We start from the raw sequence: 20,618 nt of genomic DNA on the forward strand, positions 1-20,618 counted from the left end.
GCAAATGTCTTTCGTGAATGTCTCTAATTCTGCTTTAGAAGAAGATGTTACAAAATTAAAAAATTATATTTGAAAATATTGTAAATAATTTTAAATAAATCATCATCAGCAATAATTTGTTAAAAAGCACAAGGTGTAGCCACAAATGTCCTCAATATATTAATAGTTTAGTAGTGTGTGTGCTGAAAAGTAGTTAAAAATAAAGAAGCATACAATTCCAAGGAATTTATATTAAACTGCTTGTCTTTTATTTAACCAAGATCACTGAGGAATAACTATTCATTTTTTGAAAAAAAAAAAAAATTTCTCTACTCTATCCCTCTCTCTGCCCGCTTCTGTTTCTATTATTCCCCTTTCTTGCTTCCTCCTTCTCTTTCTTCCTTTCTACCTTTTTTTTTTTTTCCCTCTTACCTACCAGGGGTTAAAACAAAACACATGAACAATATAATTATGCAGTTCGTGTACATATAATTTATATTCAAGGGAGCTCAGGTGCCTTAAATTCCACAAACATAAGTAAAATATGTTGTAATCTTCCTTCCCTGAAACAGTCAGAGTTGGTATCAGCATGCTGGGCAAAATGTAGCAAACTAGAAGTAACTTGTCAATTTTTAATAAAATCTTTCTCCCTTGCAGAGCTAAATGCACCATTCTCACTGCAAACCCTGGCGATGATGACATCTTTTCACTTGGTTTCCATAGCATCCACTCCTGAATCCCCAGTATGGTCCTTGGTCAGGGCCATCCTTTCAGTTCCCCTAGAAAGTTGGCAACCTGACCAGCCAAAAGAAACCGCCCCCTTTCCCGAGACTTACTCTGTCCGTGGTGCTGAACCACTTTCTCAAGAAGCGCCCAGACGGGCGCTGTCAGCGGTGCTGAAAAAAATCTTCCCTGACTCTGCCCAAATCAGAACAGTGTATCTGTTATTTACTCACGTCCTCAAAGAGCAGCAAGCTTTCTCCATCTTAATTCGACTCTACCGCAGAGCAGAGTTTGCGCTGGCGTGATGGGAGGAGATCATGGGCAAGAAGGAAAAACTAACAGCAGCATCGCTCACCTGAGACCTAAGATGCTCCCATGAGTTTCGGAAGTGCTCTGCTCCTTACAGCAAAGGCACCATTTTAAAAAGTACTATTCTTTTGACTTCGTCCTTACACAAGGGTTCTGTGATATTTCCACCCGCGTTAGAAAGGCAGAGGGTTTGTCAGCAACAAGGCTTTTAAAACCGAGGATTTACATTGTTTTCGAGTGGACTGACTTCCAGGACAAGGACTCATCTGCACCCGCTCAAATACCATGGCACTGCGTGCGCCCTTTGCCACCGGATCCTCCCCTTCCAATGAGACTTTCTGATTGTGTCTACCAACTCTCCTATTAGAAAACCCGTGGGTTGCATGCAGCTATTCTGTTGTATTCTCGTTCTCACTCTCCCTCCCCTCTCTCACACGCACTCTAGCAAGAGGCACACCGATACCATTCTGCTGAGGAGGAAAAAAAAAAAAACCTACAACTACCTTAAGCGATTAAGACAATATGCGCAACTCTCGCCTTTCATAGCGATCTCTATTTAAATCTGGCAAGAGCCGACACCAAGCTTTGCAAGAATGGAGTCGGTAAAACAAAGGATTTTGACCCCAGGAAAAGAGGGGCTAAAGAATTTTGCTGGAAAATCCCTCGGCCAGATCTACAGGTAAGGGAAAGCAAACCTATGTTTGCCTGGGACTCAGCATGAAAAAAAATCTGCAGAGCTATTTCCTTAAACCCTGGTTGCTTAGAGATTGTAATATGATCGGAAAATCTTTCTTTTTGCTCATTGCTGAAGTGAGGCTGCTCTGGAAACCTACTTATTAATTCAGGAATGTTGCACTAAATTAACCTGTCTGCTGTTTGTGTGTGTGTGTGTGTGTGTGTGTGTGTGTGTGTGATTTTTGCTTTGGTACCTGCACATTCTTATCCTTTTCTGCTGAAGATTTATCCTTTTTCCAGCTGAGAAATGACCTGCACCTGTTCAAAGAGCCTTTCTTTTGTTGCTTACAGTGACACCAAATTAAATTCCTTTAATGCAGAAAAAGGAATAAAGAATACAACCACCTAAAAAATTAATAAAATTCTGAAGAGTAGTGGCAGAAAGAAAGCTGGGTCTTAGTTTCAAAACCACTTGAGTAGAGAATCCCCCAGTGGAATCTTCCTTCTGTACTGAAGCAATAATCAAAATATATCAATAATTGATAGCGGAAGCAGTTCCTTTTTTTAAATCTGAAACAATGTATATGTATTTTTAATTATTTGATCTCTCTTAGATGTCTATTTCTTGTGTGGGAAATATCACAGTGCTTTTAGGAAGAATCATAATAATAATCAGCCAAATGACTTTGGCAGTATTAGAAACGATTTAAAAATTTAAATCCTCATTGCAGTCACTGTACTATTCTGTAAATTTTACGACTTTAAATCTGTTCAAGAATATGACACAAATGCACCTTTTCTTAATAATAGGAGCAAAATCAAGAAGAAAGGGCAGAAACAAAAGGAGAAACGATTCTAAGAGAGTGCTAATCTTCAAATGTGATAAATTGAAGCCTTTGGAAATGTATAGGAAATGTAAAGAAAATGACCAATGCACGTCCCAATTTTCCCAATCTCTCCAGCTCTGGTGGGCTTCTTGTAGGCACCATCATGCACCTATGCGGCAGTAAATACTGCAAGGGCCCTGCAGTTATACAGATGCCCTGGAAAGAGCTATTCTTTCTCAGCCCAACTGCCATCAGTGAGGAGTTCAGGTGCAGAGTTTAACTTTGCATATATGAGCATATGAAGCCAATGTGAAAAAAATCTCATTAATGGAATTTTACTCTCCTAGAATAAATACATTGTCATATGCACTAATGCTGGAATTAGACTTTAGGAATAAGTACTAACATAGCTACCGTTAGCTTTATGATCTATTCCCCAGTTTATATTTTGCAGAATTTGCAAGTCTGACTTTTTGTCCTAGTAGCCTCAAATTGCTTAACAAGCAATTGTCTCCCAAGCTAGGTATTCTTGAAATTGATCTATTTTGCTTTCTCCATGTGTATGAAAATGATTCTGTGTGGCAAGATACATGGTGGATTGGAAAACATCTGCAAATTGTAAATGGAGAGGTTCTTTGTTTAAATATCCATCTCAAAGGTTCACGATGTGTTACCCTTCACATTCCTCTTCTTTTTAATAGAAATTTCACGGATATACTGTGGACCAGAACAGCACTATCAGCTTCTAGTTAAACCATTCCATCACTCTACTTTCCCCTTCCCCCAAGGACAAAGCCCAGAGCGATTGAATCAGAGGGGTGAAATCTTGTGAAACACTACACAAGTTTAAAAAAACAAACAAACATAAATCTGAGATCTTCTACCTTGATGTGGGACATCTTCCCGGAGTTGCTTTGGGGGCGCGTTCGTGTATCTGGGAGTCGCATTGTCTTTGGAAATGGGCCCAGGACATTTTTCGGTGTTTGTAACTGAGATAGTAATGACGCAAGATTGTGAATAATTAATTATTCATGTTCTGGCAGTAGGAAGCTTTGGTGTCGGCCATATGCGGCGGAGGCCTTTGTTTCAAACTCGAGTAAAAAGAGGGAAAAGAGTAAGCTGTGTCACAGGAGAGTGAACGTTGAACTGGCATCCTGGGGTTAGAGGAATGGGAAGGGAGAGGGCGTGACACTCAGGGAGCGTTCGCAGACCTCCGCGTGGGCACTGGACGGGACAGGCCTTGGTCCCCGGGGGCTCCCGGATTCAGTCGGGGACTGTATCCCGGCGTCCTCCGCCCGGGGGGCGTTTAACTTAGCCGGAAAGGAAGGGGTAAGCGGGTGCAGGAATGTGCCTGGGCCCGCCGCCGCGGACCAGCCCTCGGGAGACTGGAGGTTGTATGAAAGCGCTGCGGTTGGGAGGCGTCTACACAGGTGCTGGGAAGGCGCCGTTCGGGTCACCCTTCTTTTCCAAACTGCAGACCCCACAGGAAAGTCAGGCCCAGGCGATGGATGTGAATCAAAGCACTGCGGGGTGAATCCCCAAGGGAAGGGGCATTGGCTGCCAGATAAGATAAAATATTGAAAGTTGAGGAGATGCGGCCGCGGGGAGGGAGCCTGGGAGTCCCTGAAGTCTGGTGTGGCCCCAGCTCCCTAACTCCTGAGGGTGGGGAAGGCGGTCAGGGCCCCCTCCCCCAGATCTGACGGGTTCCGGGAACGGGGAATGGTCCCGGCGTAAGGACGTGCCTAACCCCCCGCGTGCTTGCCTCCCCACGCTGTGCCGCGCAGGGTGCTAGAGAAGAAGCAGGACGCCGGGGAGACCATCGAGCTGACGGAGGATGGGAAGCCCCTGGAGGTGCCTGAGAAGAAGGCGCCGCTGTGCGACTGCACGTGCTTTGGCCTGCCGCGTCGCTACATCATCGCCATCATGAGCGGCCTGGGCTTCTGCATCTCCTTCGGCATCCGCTGCAACCTGGGCGTGGCCATCGTGGACATGGTCAACAACAGCACCATCCACCGCGGGGGCAAGGTGATCAAGGAGGTACGCGACGGCTGGCCCCGCGGTGTCGCAGACCCACTTCACCTGTTTGAGCCTCGCTCTCCCCGCCGAATGCGGAGGGCGTGGTTGCCCCTTCAAGGCCCTCTCTAGCCCTGCCCTTCTAGATGGGGCCGCGGCAATGTTACCGATCCCTGTTCACGTTGGAGCACGCCGCTTCTGTTCTCTGGGGCTTCTTTTTCTCCCCAGCAAAGTGGAAAATAGTAAAGTGGAAAAAGCTCAATAGCTTTTTGAGGATCATACAAAGAGTTGATCCTCAATACCGTCCGCAAAATCTAAATCGAACTATTTTTCTTTTACCCGGAAGAATAGAGCAGCAGATCAGTTATTATTTCCCCCAACTCCCTACAATTCTCGCCCAACATTCTTAATCATCACAATGAAACAAAACCGAAAAACAAATCAAAGCAACTGTGCACACATATGGACAGTTTTAGCCGACAGGTCTTTAGGAGCCGCCCTGACTGGCGGACAAAGAGGAGCTAGACAGGCTCAGGGTCACCGGGAATCCAGTCCCGCCCGCCCGTAATCTTACAATGTGCGTTGAGTGGTGCCTAGAGAGAGGGTGGGGGGAGGTCAAAGTCAAGGTCACAGAAACCCGCGGGTCCGGAGACTTCCTGTATAGAGACCTGAGAGAATTGAAGTCTGGCAGAGCAAGGATTGGGGGTTGGGATGATAAATTCGGGATGGGCTGCGGATGGGATACCGTGAGCGTTGATGGGCCCTGGGTTGTTCTTGGAGATCCTGCGAAGGACGTTTGGTTTCAGAATTTTATTCAAAGGGGAAGAAAAAGGGTCTCCAGTTTCCCACGCCGAATAAGGTCTCTTTCATCTTTCCTGTGCGGATAGTTAGCCCCAGTTTACTGTAAGCTTCACCTTGGATGGCAAGTCACGCTGGCGAGGGCGGAGTTAGGCCGGGACCTTCAGACACACCCCTCTCCTGCTCTTCAGACTACCCCTGAGCGCCACCTCCGTCTCCACTGACTCCCCCGGTTTCCCTGGGCTTTTCCAAATCTTTCTGGCCCAGACCCATCCCCACTTTGCAGGGACCCCCATCCTTCCCACTAGCTCCTCCGACTTCCTCGCGTTCCATCCCAAGCTCCCCACCACTTTTCCCCAGCTTTTCCCCAGTTGGGTTCCATTCTCCCAGCGATTCCACCGCTGCAGCCGAACAGGTCGGCCTCCGCTACATGGACCCCCGTCAGGTGGCTCTGTCCCCCGCCAGGGAACAGAATCTCCTCGCGGAGAGTCCTCATTTCCCAAACTCAAGCCCTGCAGGGTCGTCGTTCATAGAGGCGATCCGACCTGCCAGGCAGTCGTCGGGGAGCAAAGTCAAGGCGCCCAGCTTCGCTATGAACCCATTTCAAACGAGCACAGTTTTTCAGTAAAAAGAGGTGTTTCTTCTCTGTAAGAAGGTATAGATTTAATTTTGTTAGAAAACGAACATTAAGCCATCCCCACGACCAGAAGTCAGGGAGTACCTCGGGCGGTGAGGGCCGTTCGGTCGAGAACTACTGAATTTCCAGCCCAAAGCCCTGACTAAACGATCTCCCTCCACCTGTTTGTTTTTTCCCTACTCCCATAGAAAGCCAAATTCAACTGGGACCCGGAAACCGTAGGGATGATCCACGGTTCTTTCTTTTGGGGCTATATCATCACCCAGATTCCAGGCGGCTACATCGCTTCTCGGCTGGCAGCCAACAGGTAAAGCTCCGGGGCCCGATGGGGCTCAGAGAGGTGGGATTTACATCCCCTGAGGGGTAGCGGAAGCTGGGGACCGGGGCGCCAGCCCCGCGGGACTGGGGAACTCCTGGACGAGGTCTCCTAGTCCCCTGGAATCCACTCTCGGGGCTAGAACATGGTGCCTCCTTCCAGAATAAGGCGACCTCAAGGATGTGGGTGCAGGTTCCCGCCGACCCCTCCCAGCGCGGGCGTAACCGGCTTCTGGTGAAATGCTAGACGTTCTCCGAGGCCTGGGAGGTGCTGAGGCCTGCCGGGGAGCCGGGCAGCGGAGACAGTGCCCCCGGTGCACAAAGGGTGCAGGCGTCACTGCGCGCCGCTCCGCGCATCCCTCGGGTACCACGGCTCCGTGTGATGCTGACCTCCTGGCAGGGCGCATCGAAAGCCCGCCCAGATGGTGCTCTGGGTCTGCCGGATTTGTTTCTATGGAGCCAGGCGGGATTTCAGGCGCCCCGGGTGCGATTCCACCTGTTAATGAGCTCCGCGGAGTAGGGGCGGGGTGGGGAAGGCGCTCAGCTGCGTCCAGAGGCCTCCGGCCTGGCTGCGGTGGTGACGGCGGCCGGGGTCCTAGCGCCAGCCCTCAAGAGTGCCCCCGCCGGCACCTGCAGAGGCACCCCGAAATGCGAGGCCAAACGACCGATGGGGTGGGGGTGTCAAGGAGCATAGCCAGGCCCTCCGACGGTGAGAATCAGCTTCATTTGCTTCTTTGTGTGCATTATGATAAATAAAACTAAGTACGCCTTACATCTAAGTGTTCAGCTGAGAAATAACAGATGTCTCGCCTTTCCTGGTATTGCTGCATAGTGGTTGGTAGTTTAGTCGCCAAGTCTCGTCGGACTCCTGCAGCTCCGTGGGGGATAGCCTGCTAGGCTTCTCCATCCATGGCATTTCCCAGGCAAGAATACTGGAGTGGGTTGCCATGCCCTTCTCCAGGGGATCTTCCCAACCCAGGGATCGAATCCGGGTCTCTCATATTGCAGGCAGATTCTTTACCCTCTGAGCAAACAGGGAAGCCCATTTGCTGCATAGAGACCCCAATAAAGATTTGGGGTCTTCTTTCAGAGCCTATACCTAGGACTTCACCCCCTCCCTCCCCACCAAAGGTTAAGTTTTCCTGGGAAGTAATCTAGAACTGGGCATCTCTCTAGTCTTGATTTCCTCTCTGCTTCCCTAAACTGGCCTTTCATCCCTCAGTGACATCTCCCAAGCCCCTTCCCTGGCTTTTGTCACCTACAGTCCCATTTAGGAGAGGTGTTTTCCTGCCCCAAATTTCTCAGTCATCTCCAAGACCTAGGGAAAGAGTCTTGGGAATTTATTTTCGGCTTAATGCCCCTAGGGTTAGGATTTTTGTCCTCAAAATGTTAAGAGGAGAGTGCAATAGACTAGAAATAATGCCTCTTGAATACTGTCTTTACCCTAACATTGTGATGGCTAACACTCAGGCTGAACAGGATAAAAAATACGTACTTTTAAAAACAATATCAGTTTAAATTGAAAATTATTAACTGTGTGGAGAACCCTATTTTATGGATGGGATAAATTTTAAAAATTGACGTAAAGGCAGAAAAATGTAAAGGATAATTTTCTTAAATATTACTGGCAATAAATATGTTACATTTTGACTTTTTTTATCCCTAATTCAGTGCCAAGAATTTTTTCCTAAAAATATTTTTCAAAACAAAATAAACTTCCCAGAAAGATACCCCAAACATACATATGTAAAATATTTTTCACTTCAGTGGAAAACCGTGCATAAATTCACCCCAAAAAAATAAAAAAGAAACTCAATAAAAGGTGAAATAAAAATATAATGGCTATGCCTTTAAGTTTTTCTCAGAGTCAAAACCTTCAGCTTGCCAAATGTTAAAATGCTAACATTTTCCTGCCAGGAAAAAACATCAGGGATGCTTTAGCTTTCACTCTTTCTAACACTGGGAGGTCAGTAAACAGGTTTTTCTAGGTTAAAAAAAAATGCAAGCTCATTGCTATCACTGTGTCATGTCTAGTAAAGAGAAGACTGATGCTGATTCAGGTTCTAATTTATTTGAAGATTTTCCTCAAGAGAAAATGTCCTGAAGTTTAGAATTTTTATTTGGATCCAAAACCACATTATCTTTAAGTAGATATTTAGGAGAGAGAAACAATATCTTTATATACAATGTTTTGTGTTCTCCAAGGCTGAGAAAACAAAATCAATATTTATTGTAAAATACTGTGAACAGATAAGAAAGTGAACCTGTTCACTTTTTAAGATTTTTATTATCTGCTTTATTTTTAATATTTTTAAAAATATTATGAAAAGCATACAATGAGAAATACACACTGGAAACCCCTTGTGAAAACAGGTTTAAAAATGTATAACATTTTCTTTTCTGATTATAAAAGTGTTACATATCAAATAGGGAAAGTATACTAAAAAGAAAGGACAATAAAATCATATAACTTAATCACGCAGAGACACTTTCATTGACTAGTTGATAAATGTCCAATTAGTCCTGTGCATGCTACATAGAATTTTATCTTAGAAGACATTTTTAACATAAAATTTTAGAAATTTTAGAATTGGCTTGAAAGATGTATGTTTCCATTTTCAAAACAGCAAAAGCAACATAGCAAGACCAGTTTTCCACCTACAAGCATTGTGCACCCATTCTGCCTTTCCTCCAGATGATTTAATAATAGAACAAGCTTTCCCTTGAGTGGGATGCTGGGGACAGAGTCCTTTCCCTCTTGGTGTAAAAAAAGCTCTCTTTGGAAGTGTTTGCCATCACTGTTGTGGGTGGAACTGGAGTAGAGGAACTGACGTGTGTGGAGACAGCTCCCCTAGAGAGAAGGGCTTCTGGTTACACCTCGTGGCAGATTTCTCAATGAAAAACAAACAGCAATGATTTGGCCTCTCCATTTTATGAATTAAGCAAAAACAGCCCCCCTCTTGGTCAGAATACAGATTTATTGGTTCTTTTTCTGGTCCATTTCTCAGTATTCTTGCTTTGCTACTCATTGAGAAGAGGAAGTAGGGGAGTTGTGGAGGGAAGGAAACTGGGTCTCCAGGAAAGCTCCTGAATCATTATTTTCTTCACCTTGCCTTAAAGGGCTATTGCATACCCTGGACAGGAGAATTTAGTCAACTCCCTCTATAGAGGGTTTTAAAGTGGGGAATCAAAGGAAGATTTCTTATAAAATCTGTAATGTTTTTAGATGAGAACATATTTAATACAGTGATTAAAAAGTATTGGGGGCAAATTAATTTTATCTTTAAACAATAAGACCATAGGGCTTATGGTAAATCATATACTTACAACTGTGAAATTACTAAAAACTATCTTTATCTTGCATTTAGAGAGTGATGAGGAGCCTGGTCAATGACTTAATGGAAGAAACAACAAAATTTTTGCAAAGGCATAACCAAAGAAGGTCAGATTTATCAAAGAAAGTTTGGTCAACATTATGTTTTTAGTGGATGATGTTGTGTTCACAGAGACTATTCTTGCCTCTGTCTAGGTGGAAATATTACCTAAGCTCTATTTAAAAACATTCCCTACTCTGCTCCTGTCTTCCTGATTTCCCAACTCTGCTTTAATTTTTTATGTAGCTTTACTGCCAGCTTTCATACCAGTATTTTTCTTAGTGATCTATAACTAAGAAATAACTGCTTTTCTACAATAAAATGTAAGCTCCACGAGTGCAAGTAGCTTTGTCATGTATTAACACCACTGTATCACTAGCATCTCAAAGAGTGCCTGGCTTATGATAGATACTAGTTGAGTAAATGAAATAACATCTCAACAAAGTGTTTTGCACTTTAACCATAGATTCTAAAGCCAGTAGGGTTGTGTTCAGACTCCTGAATGTACTACTTAATGGCCGAATGGCATGAAATATTATTTAACCTCTCTGAGTCTCGGTTTGTATTTCTGTAAAAGGAGGTAGTTAAACTATTTACCTGCTGGGAGTATCATGACGGCTAAATAAGAGAATATGTATAAAATTCTTAAGCATGCCTGGTACTCAATAATTGTTGACTGTTACTTATTTCCAATAGCATTTTATATTCAGAAAAAAATGAAAGAAAAAAGCCCTGATCATTCAGTATCACTTGTGTTTAAATTTGCCTTAAGAATTAGTAATGCAAAAAGATTATTTCTCTTGTGATAAAAATAGCTCTTTTCTCATATCAGATTTCTGCCTTTAAAATTATTTTCCCATACATATTATAGTTAAAATTATTGTTTGCTGAAAGTGTCATAAGTCTCATGTAAAGGCTTATAAACAGCTGTCTTAAAAAATAATTTTAGCCAACAGCATAGGGATTATAGAATTTCAGTATATGGAATCTTTGAATTCTAGCCAGGCATTACAAATGTGCTTAGAGAAATCCATATAAATTTGAGGTTAGACTTCTCTGATAAAAATCAAAGATTATTTCCCACATCCCTATCCTTTATTCAAAGAGAGTTCAGTTCCTAGTGGAACATTTTATCTTTTCAGGTATTCTTGGGTTTCTAACTTGACTTTTGCTAAAGAGAAAACAGTTCTTTATTCAGATAACAAACTGACCATCACATGTATCTGTAACTTATAGTGAACTCCTGATAACAGAAAGAACAGAAAGTGAAGAAGAACTAAAGAGCCTCAATGAAAGTGAAAGAGGAGAGTGAAAAAGTTGGCTTTAAACTCAACATTCAGAAAACTAAGGTCATGGCATCTGGTCCCATCACTTCATGGCAACTAGATAGGGAAACAATGGAAACAGTGATAGACTTTATTTTTTTGGGCTCCAAAATCACAGCAGATGGTGACTTCAGCAATGAAATTAAAAGATGCTTGCTCCTTGGAAAAAAAGCTATGACAGACCTAGACAGTATATTAAAAAGCAGAGACGTTACTTTACTGACAAAGGTCCATCTAGTCAAAGCTATGGTTTTAACAGTAGTCATGTATGGATGTGAGTTGGACTATAAAGAAAGCTGAACGCCAAAGAATTGATGCTTTTGAATTATGGTGTTGGATAAGACTCTTGAAAGTCCTTTGGACTGCAAAGAGATCTAACCAGTCCATCCTAAAGGAAATCAGTCCTGAATATTCATTGGAAGGACTGATGCTGAAGCTGAAGCTCCAATACTTTGGCCTCCTGATGCAAAGAACTGACTCATTTGAAAAGACCCAGATGCTGGGAAAGATTACAGGCGGGAGGAGAAGGGGACGACAGAGGATGAGATGGTTGGATGCCCTCAATGACATGATGGACATGAGTTTGAGTAAGCTCTGGGAGTTGGTGATGGACAGGGAGGCCTGGCGTGCTGTAGTCCATGGGGCCGCAGAGAATCAGACACAACTGAGTGACTGAACTGAACTGAACTGAGGGTTCAACTCATTTGATCCTCTCATTTTACCCATTGGGAAAGGAAATAGAAAATCAGGGAGGTGGTGACTTGTTCAAAGTCACAAAGAGATTGTGACTAAAACTCGGGTGTCCAGTAATACATGACTACAACCTCTCTCTGCGTTGAAAGTTGACATCTCTGCCTGATATTATATGGTTTATCTCAGTATTCACTTTCAGTAGCAAGTTGAGCCCTCTACTCTCCGAATGAGTGCCTACAATCTATCATACCCTAAATCCAGGACAGAAATCCATGAATTAGAGAGAGAAGCCTTTAGCGGGCCCCAGGGATTCTTAGATTTTTGTGGCAGGAGAAACATACTATATTTGTGTGTGTGTGTACTGGCTCCCAAATGATTTAGCCATAACACAAGTGATTCTGTTCTTTTCCCTGTAAAAGGCAAAATGCAAACTTGTTAATGACTTAGACAAATAGTGTGATATTTCTGGAGGAAAAAAACATGGTATTTGGAAGTTTTTCTACTGACCCAGCCTTTTGGCAGTTTGAACTTCTAGAAGATTGTAGAGATTTGAGCATGACTGGGATGGTTTAGACCCTTTGTCTAGAAGGAAGAGGTTCTTGCTTGCAACTTTAATTGATACAGCTCAATTTATACTACCGCTATAAAGAAGAGAGGATTTATACTTAAAAATTAACAAATTCTAATGTTCAGATTATAGAGCTGTTTACTAATGTGCATTTGCATTTATAAAAGTGGAATTTGATATACTTTAGGTAAATATTCTGGCTTGCCTGATTATGAAAACTCCTCTTGTGAGAATGATGTTCAGAAAGAGGAACAGAGATACTTTAAACACAATGCCTTCATATTTTAAGCCCAGAAAGAAATAATGTTACTGGTACTATTCTGTCATTTTCTTTCACAAAAATAAAATAATGAAGATATTTATTATAATAAGCATTGGAAATAGATTCTTAAGTCTCATCACCAAACTCTCTCTCTCTCTTACCTGTCTATCATCTTTTGTCTTCTACACTTACTTAGCCATTGCAACACTGATTGCATGCAGGAGTTTCTTAACTCTTCCAACGAGAAGCATTTACAAATTCCTTTTGGTGAGAAAATAATTCAGACTGTAACTATAAAGCCTGCTGCAAAATACCACCATCTTGCTATGAGGGAACTGGCTCATAGTGATCCAGTCCTTCAGGGCCAGAGGTGACTATCTCTATTTCAGTCATCTGGCTGCCTATCAAACATCTAGCCATTTCCCCATTGTGGCCTCTATAGGTTTGGTATCTGGGGCAATGCAGAAAAGGCCTTCTTTTCTTCTGACAAAAGAAATACCCTTTCCAGGAGATGAATAGATGTATCGGGGAGGAGGGGTCCCTAAGGGTTTGCACGTGCTTTGCTGACACGGGCTTCTATCGCCTTCCAGTCTCCTCTCCTCCCGCCCTTACTAGGCCTGGCTTCTCCTGCAGCCGCCACATCCTACTACTGCAGTGCAGAAGCAGCCTCTGGGGGGAGGGACATGATTTTGAGGGAGGAGAGTCAGGTGGGCAGCTGGTAGAATGATTCTCCCGCTGCCATATGCCACTGTTGGGGCTGTCTAATTTCTCTGTCATGAGTGATGAAGTCATTTTTACAACATAATGAGGTACCAAGGGACCCAGAGGGCTGGCTTGCGCTTGTGTATTCCTTTTTTAATTTGGGAATGGGAGCATCAGATGTGACAAAGGGAGGCACCCGAGCCCTGATTTGATTAGATTAAATCCATTAAACAGCCTGGCTCAGTCTATTCCTACAGATCCTCTCCAAGAGGATTAGTGCCCCACCTGGGGTGAGAAACACTAGATCCTTGTTAAGTGACAAGCCCCTGCCCAAATGGAAACTGATTGATTGATTCCAGGAAAATAGATATCATCTGTAGAAATGACAAGTCACCAGTGTTCCTGTCACCTCTTCCAGGCAAATACTTGTCGGGTGGGTTTGATATGTGAGGTTGTTTGTGGCTATGGGTCATAGAAAAAAGAAGATGACTGGGAATTTCACAGCGAACTCACTGTGGGTCACACTGAATGTTAATCATCAGGCAGGTTGTGATGCTGGTTTCCAGCAGCTGCATTTGCTTTTTCAGATGTTTCTGTATCAGGGATACTGTATGTTTCTCAGTTCTGGTAATCTGTTTATAGTATAGAACATCCTCTCTCTCACTCACACAGACACACCTTTTCTCTCTTTTTGTCTTACAGTATGAAGTGATTATATTCTCCTACGTATAATCACTTTAAGAACACTGGAGGGTGTGTGTGTGTGTGTGTAGTGTGTGTATAACAGGAGAAACAAGTAAAATGAGGTTTTAACTTGAAAATAAGCAAATCAAATTCATCTTAGTATGTCATTTACTGCAAAGGAAATCATGAGGAAACCAATTTTAAGTAGCTTTCAAGTAGTTCATCATTTTGAAAAGCAATCTTAATAAGCAAATGGCTGTTATTTCATTTCACAGATAGTGTAATGATTCTCTTTGATACACTTAGCGCATGAATTAGTTTCTAATCCTGTTCTTCAGGCATAGAAAAGTTAATATTTTTTATATTTACTTTTGCATAATTCTTTGCTTTTTTCCCTCAACCAAAATTTACACCAGGAGTGGATATTTTTAGGTAGCACCTTAGTTGCCAATTATAAGGAGAAAGGCTTTAAACAGAATAAAATATAATTTTAGTTGAGGTTCCTCTTATTACTTGGAACTTCAAGTTCATCAGTATTTATCTAATTAATGATTATATATATTGACTGTTGTTCAGATAAAGCAATGTTTTAGTTTAGTTCATTGCTAAAAAATTAGTATAATTTGCTAGAATTTGCATTGATTGCTTGTTTTTATATATAACACTAATATAAATATACTGCCTGATATTACTTATAGTGATATAAATATTGTCTGATGTTATTGATAATATACATTTACAAGTCAGAAAATTAAGCAAGTTATTTTAAAATGAAAATATATTTATTTGGAGAAATTTATTTCTACAAAATGTTTATGTAAAATATAATATTTACTTTTCTTCACATTTTTCACATTTATTTGGAAGAAGCTGTGATCAGACCTTACATGAGTTTCTTAATTGAAATGGATTATAAAGCAAAAAACAAAACAAATGGAAAACTCAGGCTATGGGTCAGAAATTGGATTAATTTAGCAAATGTGTAATTGGTTAATTATATTGAATAATATCTTAAACGTATGTTCTATAATCATCAATTCATTAAAATATTCTCAGATAAAACACATTACTATTTACAGTTTACAGTTTAACATTTAACCTACGGTGAGACATTGAAAACCCACCTGCAAAAAAGCTACAGTGGAATTTCAAAAGATAAAAGTGTTATAAAAATGAACTTGAAAAATAAATATTTCCTTTGAGCTCCTGGAAAGCAGTAGCATGGCTGTTTAACTCATATGATACTGTAGAGGACAACCTTTTCCTAACCCATAGTTAAAATGAATCCAGAAATCTAGCTCTTATATTAAAATGGGGGAAAATAGAAAGCCAGCTCGATTGCATAGCAACACAGAAGAGACACTCTAATCATGTAAGGTGGAGAGGGGGTGAGTGAATATCAGAAGAGCTTTTCAATCAATGTGAGGTAGATCATTCAGGTAAAAAATTTCTTCTTCTCCCAAACAGTACAAACAGTACATTTGAATTGGGGGTGGGAAGAGAGGGGATATGAAATATAAATTGTTTTCATAAGTTTCTGAGTGCTCCATTTCAGGAGGCAGATGCAATTGCAATTAGAATTAAATTAATAAATATACACATCACTAAACTTTTATATATCATCATTCTTCCTTACAGCAACTCTATAAGGCAGACATTCTTATATATTCAAAGACACTGTGTTACTGATCAGAGAACTGAACAGAATAGCAGAGTAACTTTCCCAAAGATCACTACCTGGTAAAAGGAAGAGAAGTCTTTTGATCAGAGGATAAACTTGAAAAACAGATGATGGTGGGTATTGTTTTCAAATGCAGTTGTGTGTCAAAGTAGAGACTAGTGCTAGGGAAATAAGACACACATGAGTACTAAATGTTTCTTCAGTTCAGTTCAGTTTAGTTCATTCGCTCAGTCGTGTCCGACTCTGCGACCCCATGAATCACAGCACGCCAGGCCTCCCTGTCCATCACCAACTCCCGGAGTTCACTCAAACTCACCTCCATCGAGTCGGTGATGCCATCCAGCCATCTCATTCTCTGTCGTCCCCTCTTAGTACATAATCTATTTGCTATTTCTTTAACTTCTTTATGTTCAATGCTTATATTTGCTTCTGTAACATCAAGCCAAACAAAAATGATGACTGTCAAGCATAATACAACAAGCACAACTACATTCAATACTTACTGATAAATGGAGAAATTCTTTAGGAGAATTTGGTTTTGAAAGCAGAGCTTAAAGACGGTCATTTCAGAAGCTGAGGAAGACGTGCTGAATAGAAAGTGTTTAGTATATCCCACAGTGCCATTTGGAAGACTTAAGGATGAGGCCAGACTGGGCCATGCACCTGCTATTTCAAGTTCAGATTTAGCCACAGGAACATTCTCAATTCTATTAGTCTAGAACTACTGTCCTCCAGTTATTCTAGGGAGTAACTTAGCTTTCTAGGATCATTAGAATACCCAGAACAGTAGTTTGTTCCCATTAAAGACTCAAGAACAAATAAATGGTCAGTTGATCTTAAAGGCTATTGGGATAAAGAAGGCTCAAGGAAGAAAGACCTGTTATCACCTACATATGGGGAAGGGAAGATATCACTTCCCTGGATTTAAAATCTTTATACAAAAGGAGCTGGTGGTGGTTTCTTAAGCACATGTCACATGCAAAGTGTTCTGCTACCATCAAGGAATTTGAAGAAATAAAAGACCTAGGCTGTGCTCTCCAAGACACAAATAATATGTAGGATCTTGGGTTAAGTCTTTTGAAAGGGATCTACAGTGCTTTAGAAATATCTGAGAGAGACAGTTGGAAAAGTAAAGTGTGTGTGTGTGTGTGTGTGTGTGTGTGTGTATGGTGGGTAGGTATTGAAGGCAAATGTTTAGGGGATACCATGACAAGTAAAACTGATCTGAAGAAGACTGTCAATTTTTGTTTGCTTGCTTCCTGTCAGATATTTTTAAATAGACTGTTGAGGCACAGATTGACGGACTGATGTATTTCAGTCCATACTATGTGCCCTCAGAATGGGAGTTAAGATTCAGGCACTTTAAGCTTCTAGAATTTCAGGATGATACAGGACAACTTGGAATCCATGGTCACAGAAATAGCATTATTAATTAGGCCAAAAACATTCTGGATGAAAAAGACAGACAATAACAGTTCTCTGGAGAACTCTGTTGAATGTTAGGGAGTTTCTATATCATGATAGCTGATATTATAAACCACTTACTGTTAACCAGATACTGTCTCCTTTCATAATTGATTCATTTAATCTTCATGATAATTCCTTAAAGTATGAAGATACATTATCTCCATTTAACAAATGGAGAAGGTAAGGCTTAGAGAATTCAAGTAGTAACAACTGCACAAGATCAGATCTAGTAAGAAATTGGAGTTGGAAGTTGAATTCATACAGTGTAACCATAGAATGTGTATTCTTAACTAATGTTATGTTCTACCGGTGAAGGCAATGGCAAGCCACTCCAGTACTCTTGCCTGGAAAATCCCATGGATGGAGGAGCCTAGTAGGCTGCAGTCCGTGGGGTCGCTATGGGTCGGACATGACTGAGCAACTTCACTTTCACTTTTCACTTTCACACATTGGAGAAGGAAATGGCAACCCACTCCAGTGTTCTTGCCTGGAGAATCCCAGGGACGGGGGAGCCTGGTGGGCTTCCGTCTATGGGGTCACACAGAGTCGGACACGACTGAAGTGACTTAGCAGTAGCAGCAGCAGCAGTTATATTTTACTGTTTATATGTCCCAAAGAAAAATATGGCAGCCACTCAATCAGTTTGGTTAATGAACTGAAGTGAAGTGAAAATCGCTGTCATGTCCGACTCTTTGTGACCCCATGGACTATACAGACCATGGAATTCTCTAGGCCAGAATACTGGAGTGGGTAGCTGTTCCCTTCTCCAGGGTATCTTCTCAACCCAGGGATCAAACCTGCATTGCAGGTGGATTCTTTACCAGCTGAGCCAAAAGGGAAGCCCAGGAATACTGGAGTGGTAGTCTAGCCTTTCTCCAGAGGATCTTCCTGACCCAGGAATTGAACCGGGAACTCCTGCATTGCAGGTGGATTCTTTACCAACTGAGCTTTCAGGGAAGCCCTCAATTTGGTTAATGAGGACAGTCAAAACCAGGTCAGAGGACTTCTCTTTTGGCCTTGATTGAATGATCTACTTATAATCTGTATTTTATAAAGTAGATTGTCCTTTTCAGCAGGTGTTTCCACTTCACCCTTGCTGCTCCCCTCTATAATAAAAGGCAAGGCCCCGAGAGAACAGTGATAGACTAATACAATCATTGACCAACTCCTAACACCTTTTAAATGCTTAGGATATGTCAGACATTCTTCTGGGTCCTTAACTGGTAATAAATCATAGGTTCTATAAATATTCCTGTTTTGTAGATGAGGAATGAAGCATAGAGAGTAAAGTATACTGTTCAAGATCACTCAAGTAGTGAGTGACAGAAATGGACTTTGAATCTCAGATGTCTGGCCCTAGTAAACATGATCTAGACCATTACGTTCCTTTTTATAGACAAGAAATCAGAAGCCTAATGATGTTAAGTAGCTTTCCAGTCACAAAGTTATTAACCAACAAAGCCAGAATCTTATAAAAATTTCTGTACAATATTGATGTCATCTTTTTTCCTCTCCCACTTTAGTGACTTTGACCGCTTTACTCTTATCTGAACTTACATGTATGCTTCTCACCTTCTGACTCCCTGACTTCATCATTTCCTACCCCCTCAATTTCAGCAAGCTTTTCATGTTTACCTAACTTTGGGAGCATAGTTGCATTCCCTCTGTGGTCACCCTGAACTCTATCATCTCCAAGATGCCATGGACTTATGATTTCTTCTCTTGCCTTCCCTATTGTATCTGCTGCTGCTGCTGCTGCTAAGTCACTTCAGTCGTGTCCGACTCTGTGTGACCCCATAGACGGAAGCCCTCCAGGCTCCCCGTCCCTGGGATTCTCCAGGCAAGAACACTGGAGTGGGTTGCCACTTCCTTCTCCAATGTGTGAAAGCGAAAAGTGAAAGTGAAGTCGCTCAGTCGTGTCCGACCCTTAGCGACCCCACGGACTGCAGCCTACCAGGCTCCTCCATCCATGGGATTTTCTAGGCAAGAGTACTGGAGTGGCTTGCCATTGCCTTCTCCCCCTATTGTATCTACATCTACTTAAACCCTCCTTACAATTTCCCTGTTCATCATCTCACTCCTGATGTTCTTCTACTCATGTCTATCACTGTATTCAGCCATTTTCAATTCTGCCTTTGTTTTGGATATGTAATGTAATCTCTTCCATGTTTTGAAACTTTGCTGATTCATTTCCTCTTTGAAATTCATCCTTTTTCTTATTAACCTTCCAAAGCCCAGCTTTAAAGATTCCTCCTGAAGGACTTGTTTCCTCGTCACGCCAGCTGGAATGAACTTTTCCCTGCTTTCCATTTGTACTCTGGTTGTGGTCTTTAGCGTATGTCGTTTTTTGGCTAGTTGTCTTTCTTTTACTCTTCTACTACACACAGAGCATCCTTGTCTTTTTCTAGGTACCGAGTTGCATCATGTGGGCTCCCCTGGTGGGTCAGCAGTAAAGATTCCACCTGCCAATGCAGGAGACGCAGATTTGATCCTTGGGTTGGGAAGATCCCCTGGAGAAGGAAATGGTAACCCACTCCAGTATTCTTCCTGGGAAATCTCAAGGACAGAGGAGCCAGGTGGGCTGCAGGCCATGGGGTCACAAAGAGTCAGACATGATTTAGCCACTAAACAGCAGTAACAGCAAGGTGCATCTTGTAGATAAAAGAGCAGAGATTTACAGATTTCCATGTCATAGAGTTTGGAATTCAAATATCAGCTCTATTGCTTGCTGTTTTCTCTTATGCAGTCTCTCTAGTCTCTGATTTAAAATGAAAGGAAAGCCTAACTCAGAGTTGTTGTGAGGTTTAAATGAATTAATGTAGGTGGAGAAAGTATAATAAGTGCTCTGTAAATTTTGGCTCCCTTTTCCTCCTCAACATAGTACCCTAAACATAGTCTCATAGAGGTTTGGAGTGTGAAAGCATAAATCAATGCTGAATGAAGTGGCTGCCTCAATTTTGACTATCTGTAGTACATTAAGAAAAATGTAAAGACTTTCCATATTGGCCAAGGATTTTGATAATCATAATTTTAATTACTTGGATATTGATTTAGATGATCATTTTCATAAAATTAGAAAAAAACTAGATTCTGAAAAGTTTTATGAATTATATTCTTAAATAGTTAGAAAAAGTCAATTCATTTTTATAATGCAATGGCCACTAATAATAAAAAGGATGACTAAACAAATTAAGAAAGTTAAAACTAGGAAGCATTTAGAGATGTCACAGATTATATAATTAGAAACACTATTCAGGGTAAGAATGGAAAGTAAACATTGAAAGTAATCTACTGACATTTTAAATCTCAGGAATAGTGTGATTTCAAGTAACTTTGTGAAAATGAGTATTTAAATTTTCAGTTTTAATTCTGAAACACATTACTGACTACATATTATGTGCACAATTAGATGTAAATCCCAGAGCAAAACCCACTGACCTTGGAATTATATAGACTGGATTTGAAATAATATTCCTCTACTTAGAGCTGCTTGACAACTTGGGCAAGTGGTATCACTTACTTCAGGCTTAGTTTCTTCATCTAGAAAATGGGTGTATTAATAATGTCATGTCACTGGGTTGTTAGA

The 20,618-nt window shown here is 41.6% G+C and overlaps 1 protein-coding gene across 1 annotated transcript in view; it reads left to right on the forward strand.

Moving 5' to 3' along the window:
• Positions 1 to 1,604: 1,604 nt before the first annotated feature.
• The window catches only part of SLC17A6 (solute carrier family 17 member 6), a 38,835-nt gene continuing 19,821 nt past the window's right edge, over positions 1,605 to 20,618 (forward strand). Inside the window, exons 1-3 of the mRNA XM_055415069.2 lie at positions 1,605 to 1,690; positions 4,298 to 4,550; positions 6,150 to 6,268. Coding sequence (XP_055271044.2) covers positions 1,605 to 1,690; positions 4,298 to 4,550; positions 6,150 to 6,268 — 458 coding nt within the window. The remainder of the gene's footprint in view (positions 1,691 to 4,297; positions 4,551 to 6,149; positions 6,269 to 20,618) is intronic.

Source organism: Moschus berezovskii, chromosome 25 (assembly GCF_049115385.1).
Source record: "Moschus berezovskii isolate FMDL1 chromosome 25, NW_MosBer_1.0, whole genome shotgun sequence".
In the NCBI taxonomy this organism is placed as follows: domain Eukaryota; kingdom Metazoa; phylum Chordata; class Mammalia; order Artiodactyla; family Moschidae; genus Moschus; species Moschus berezovskii.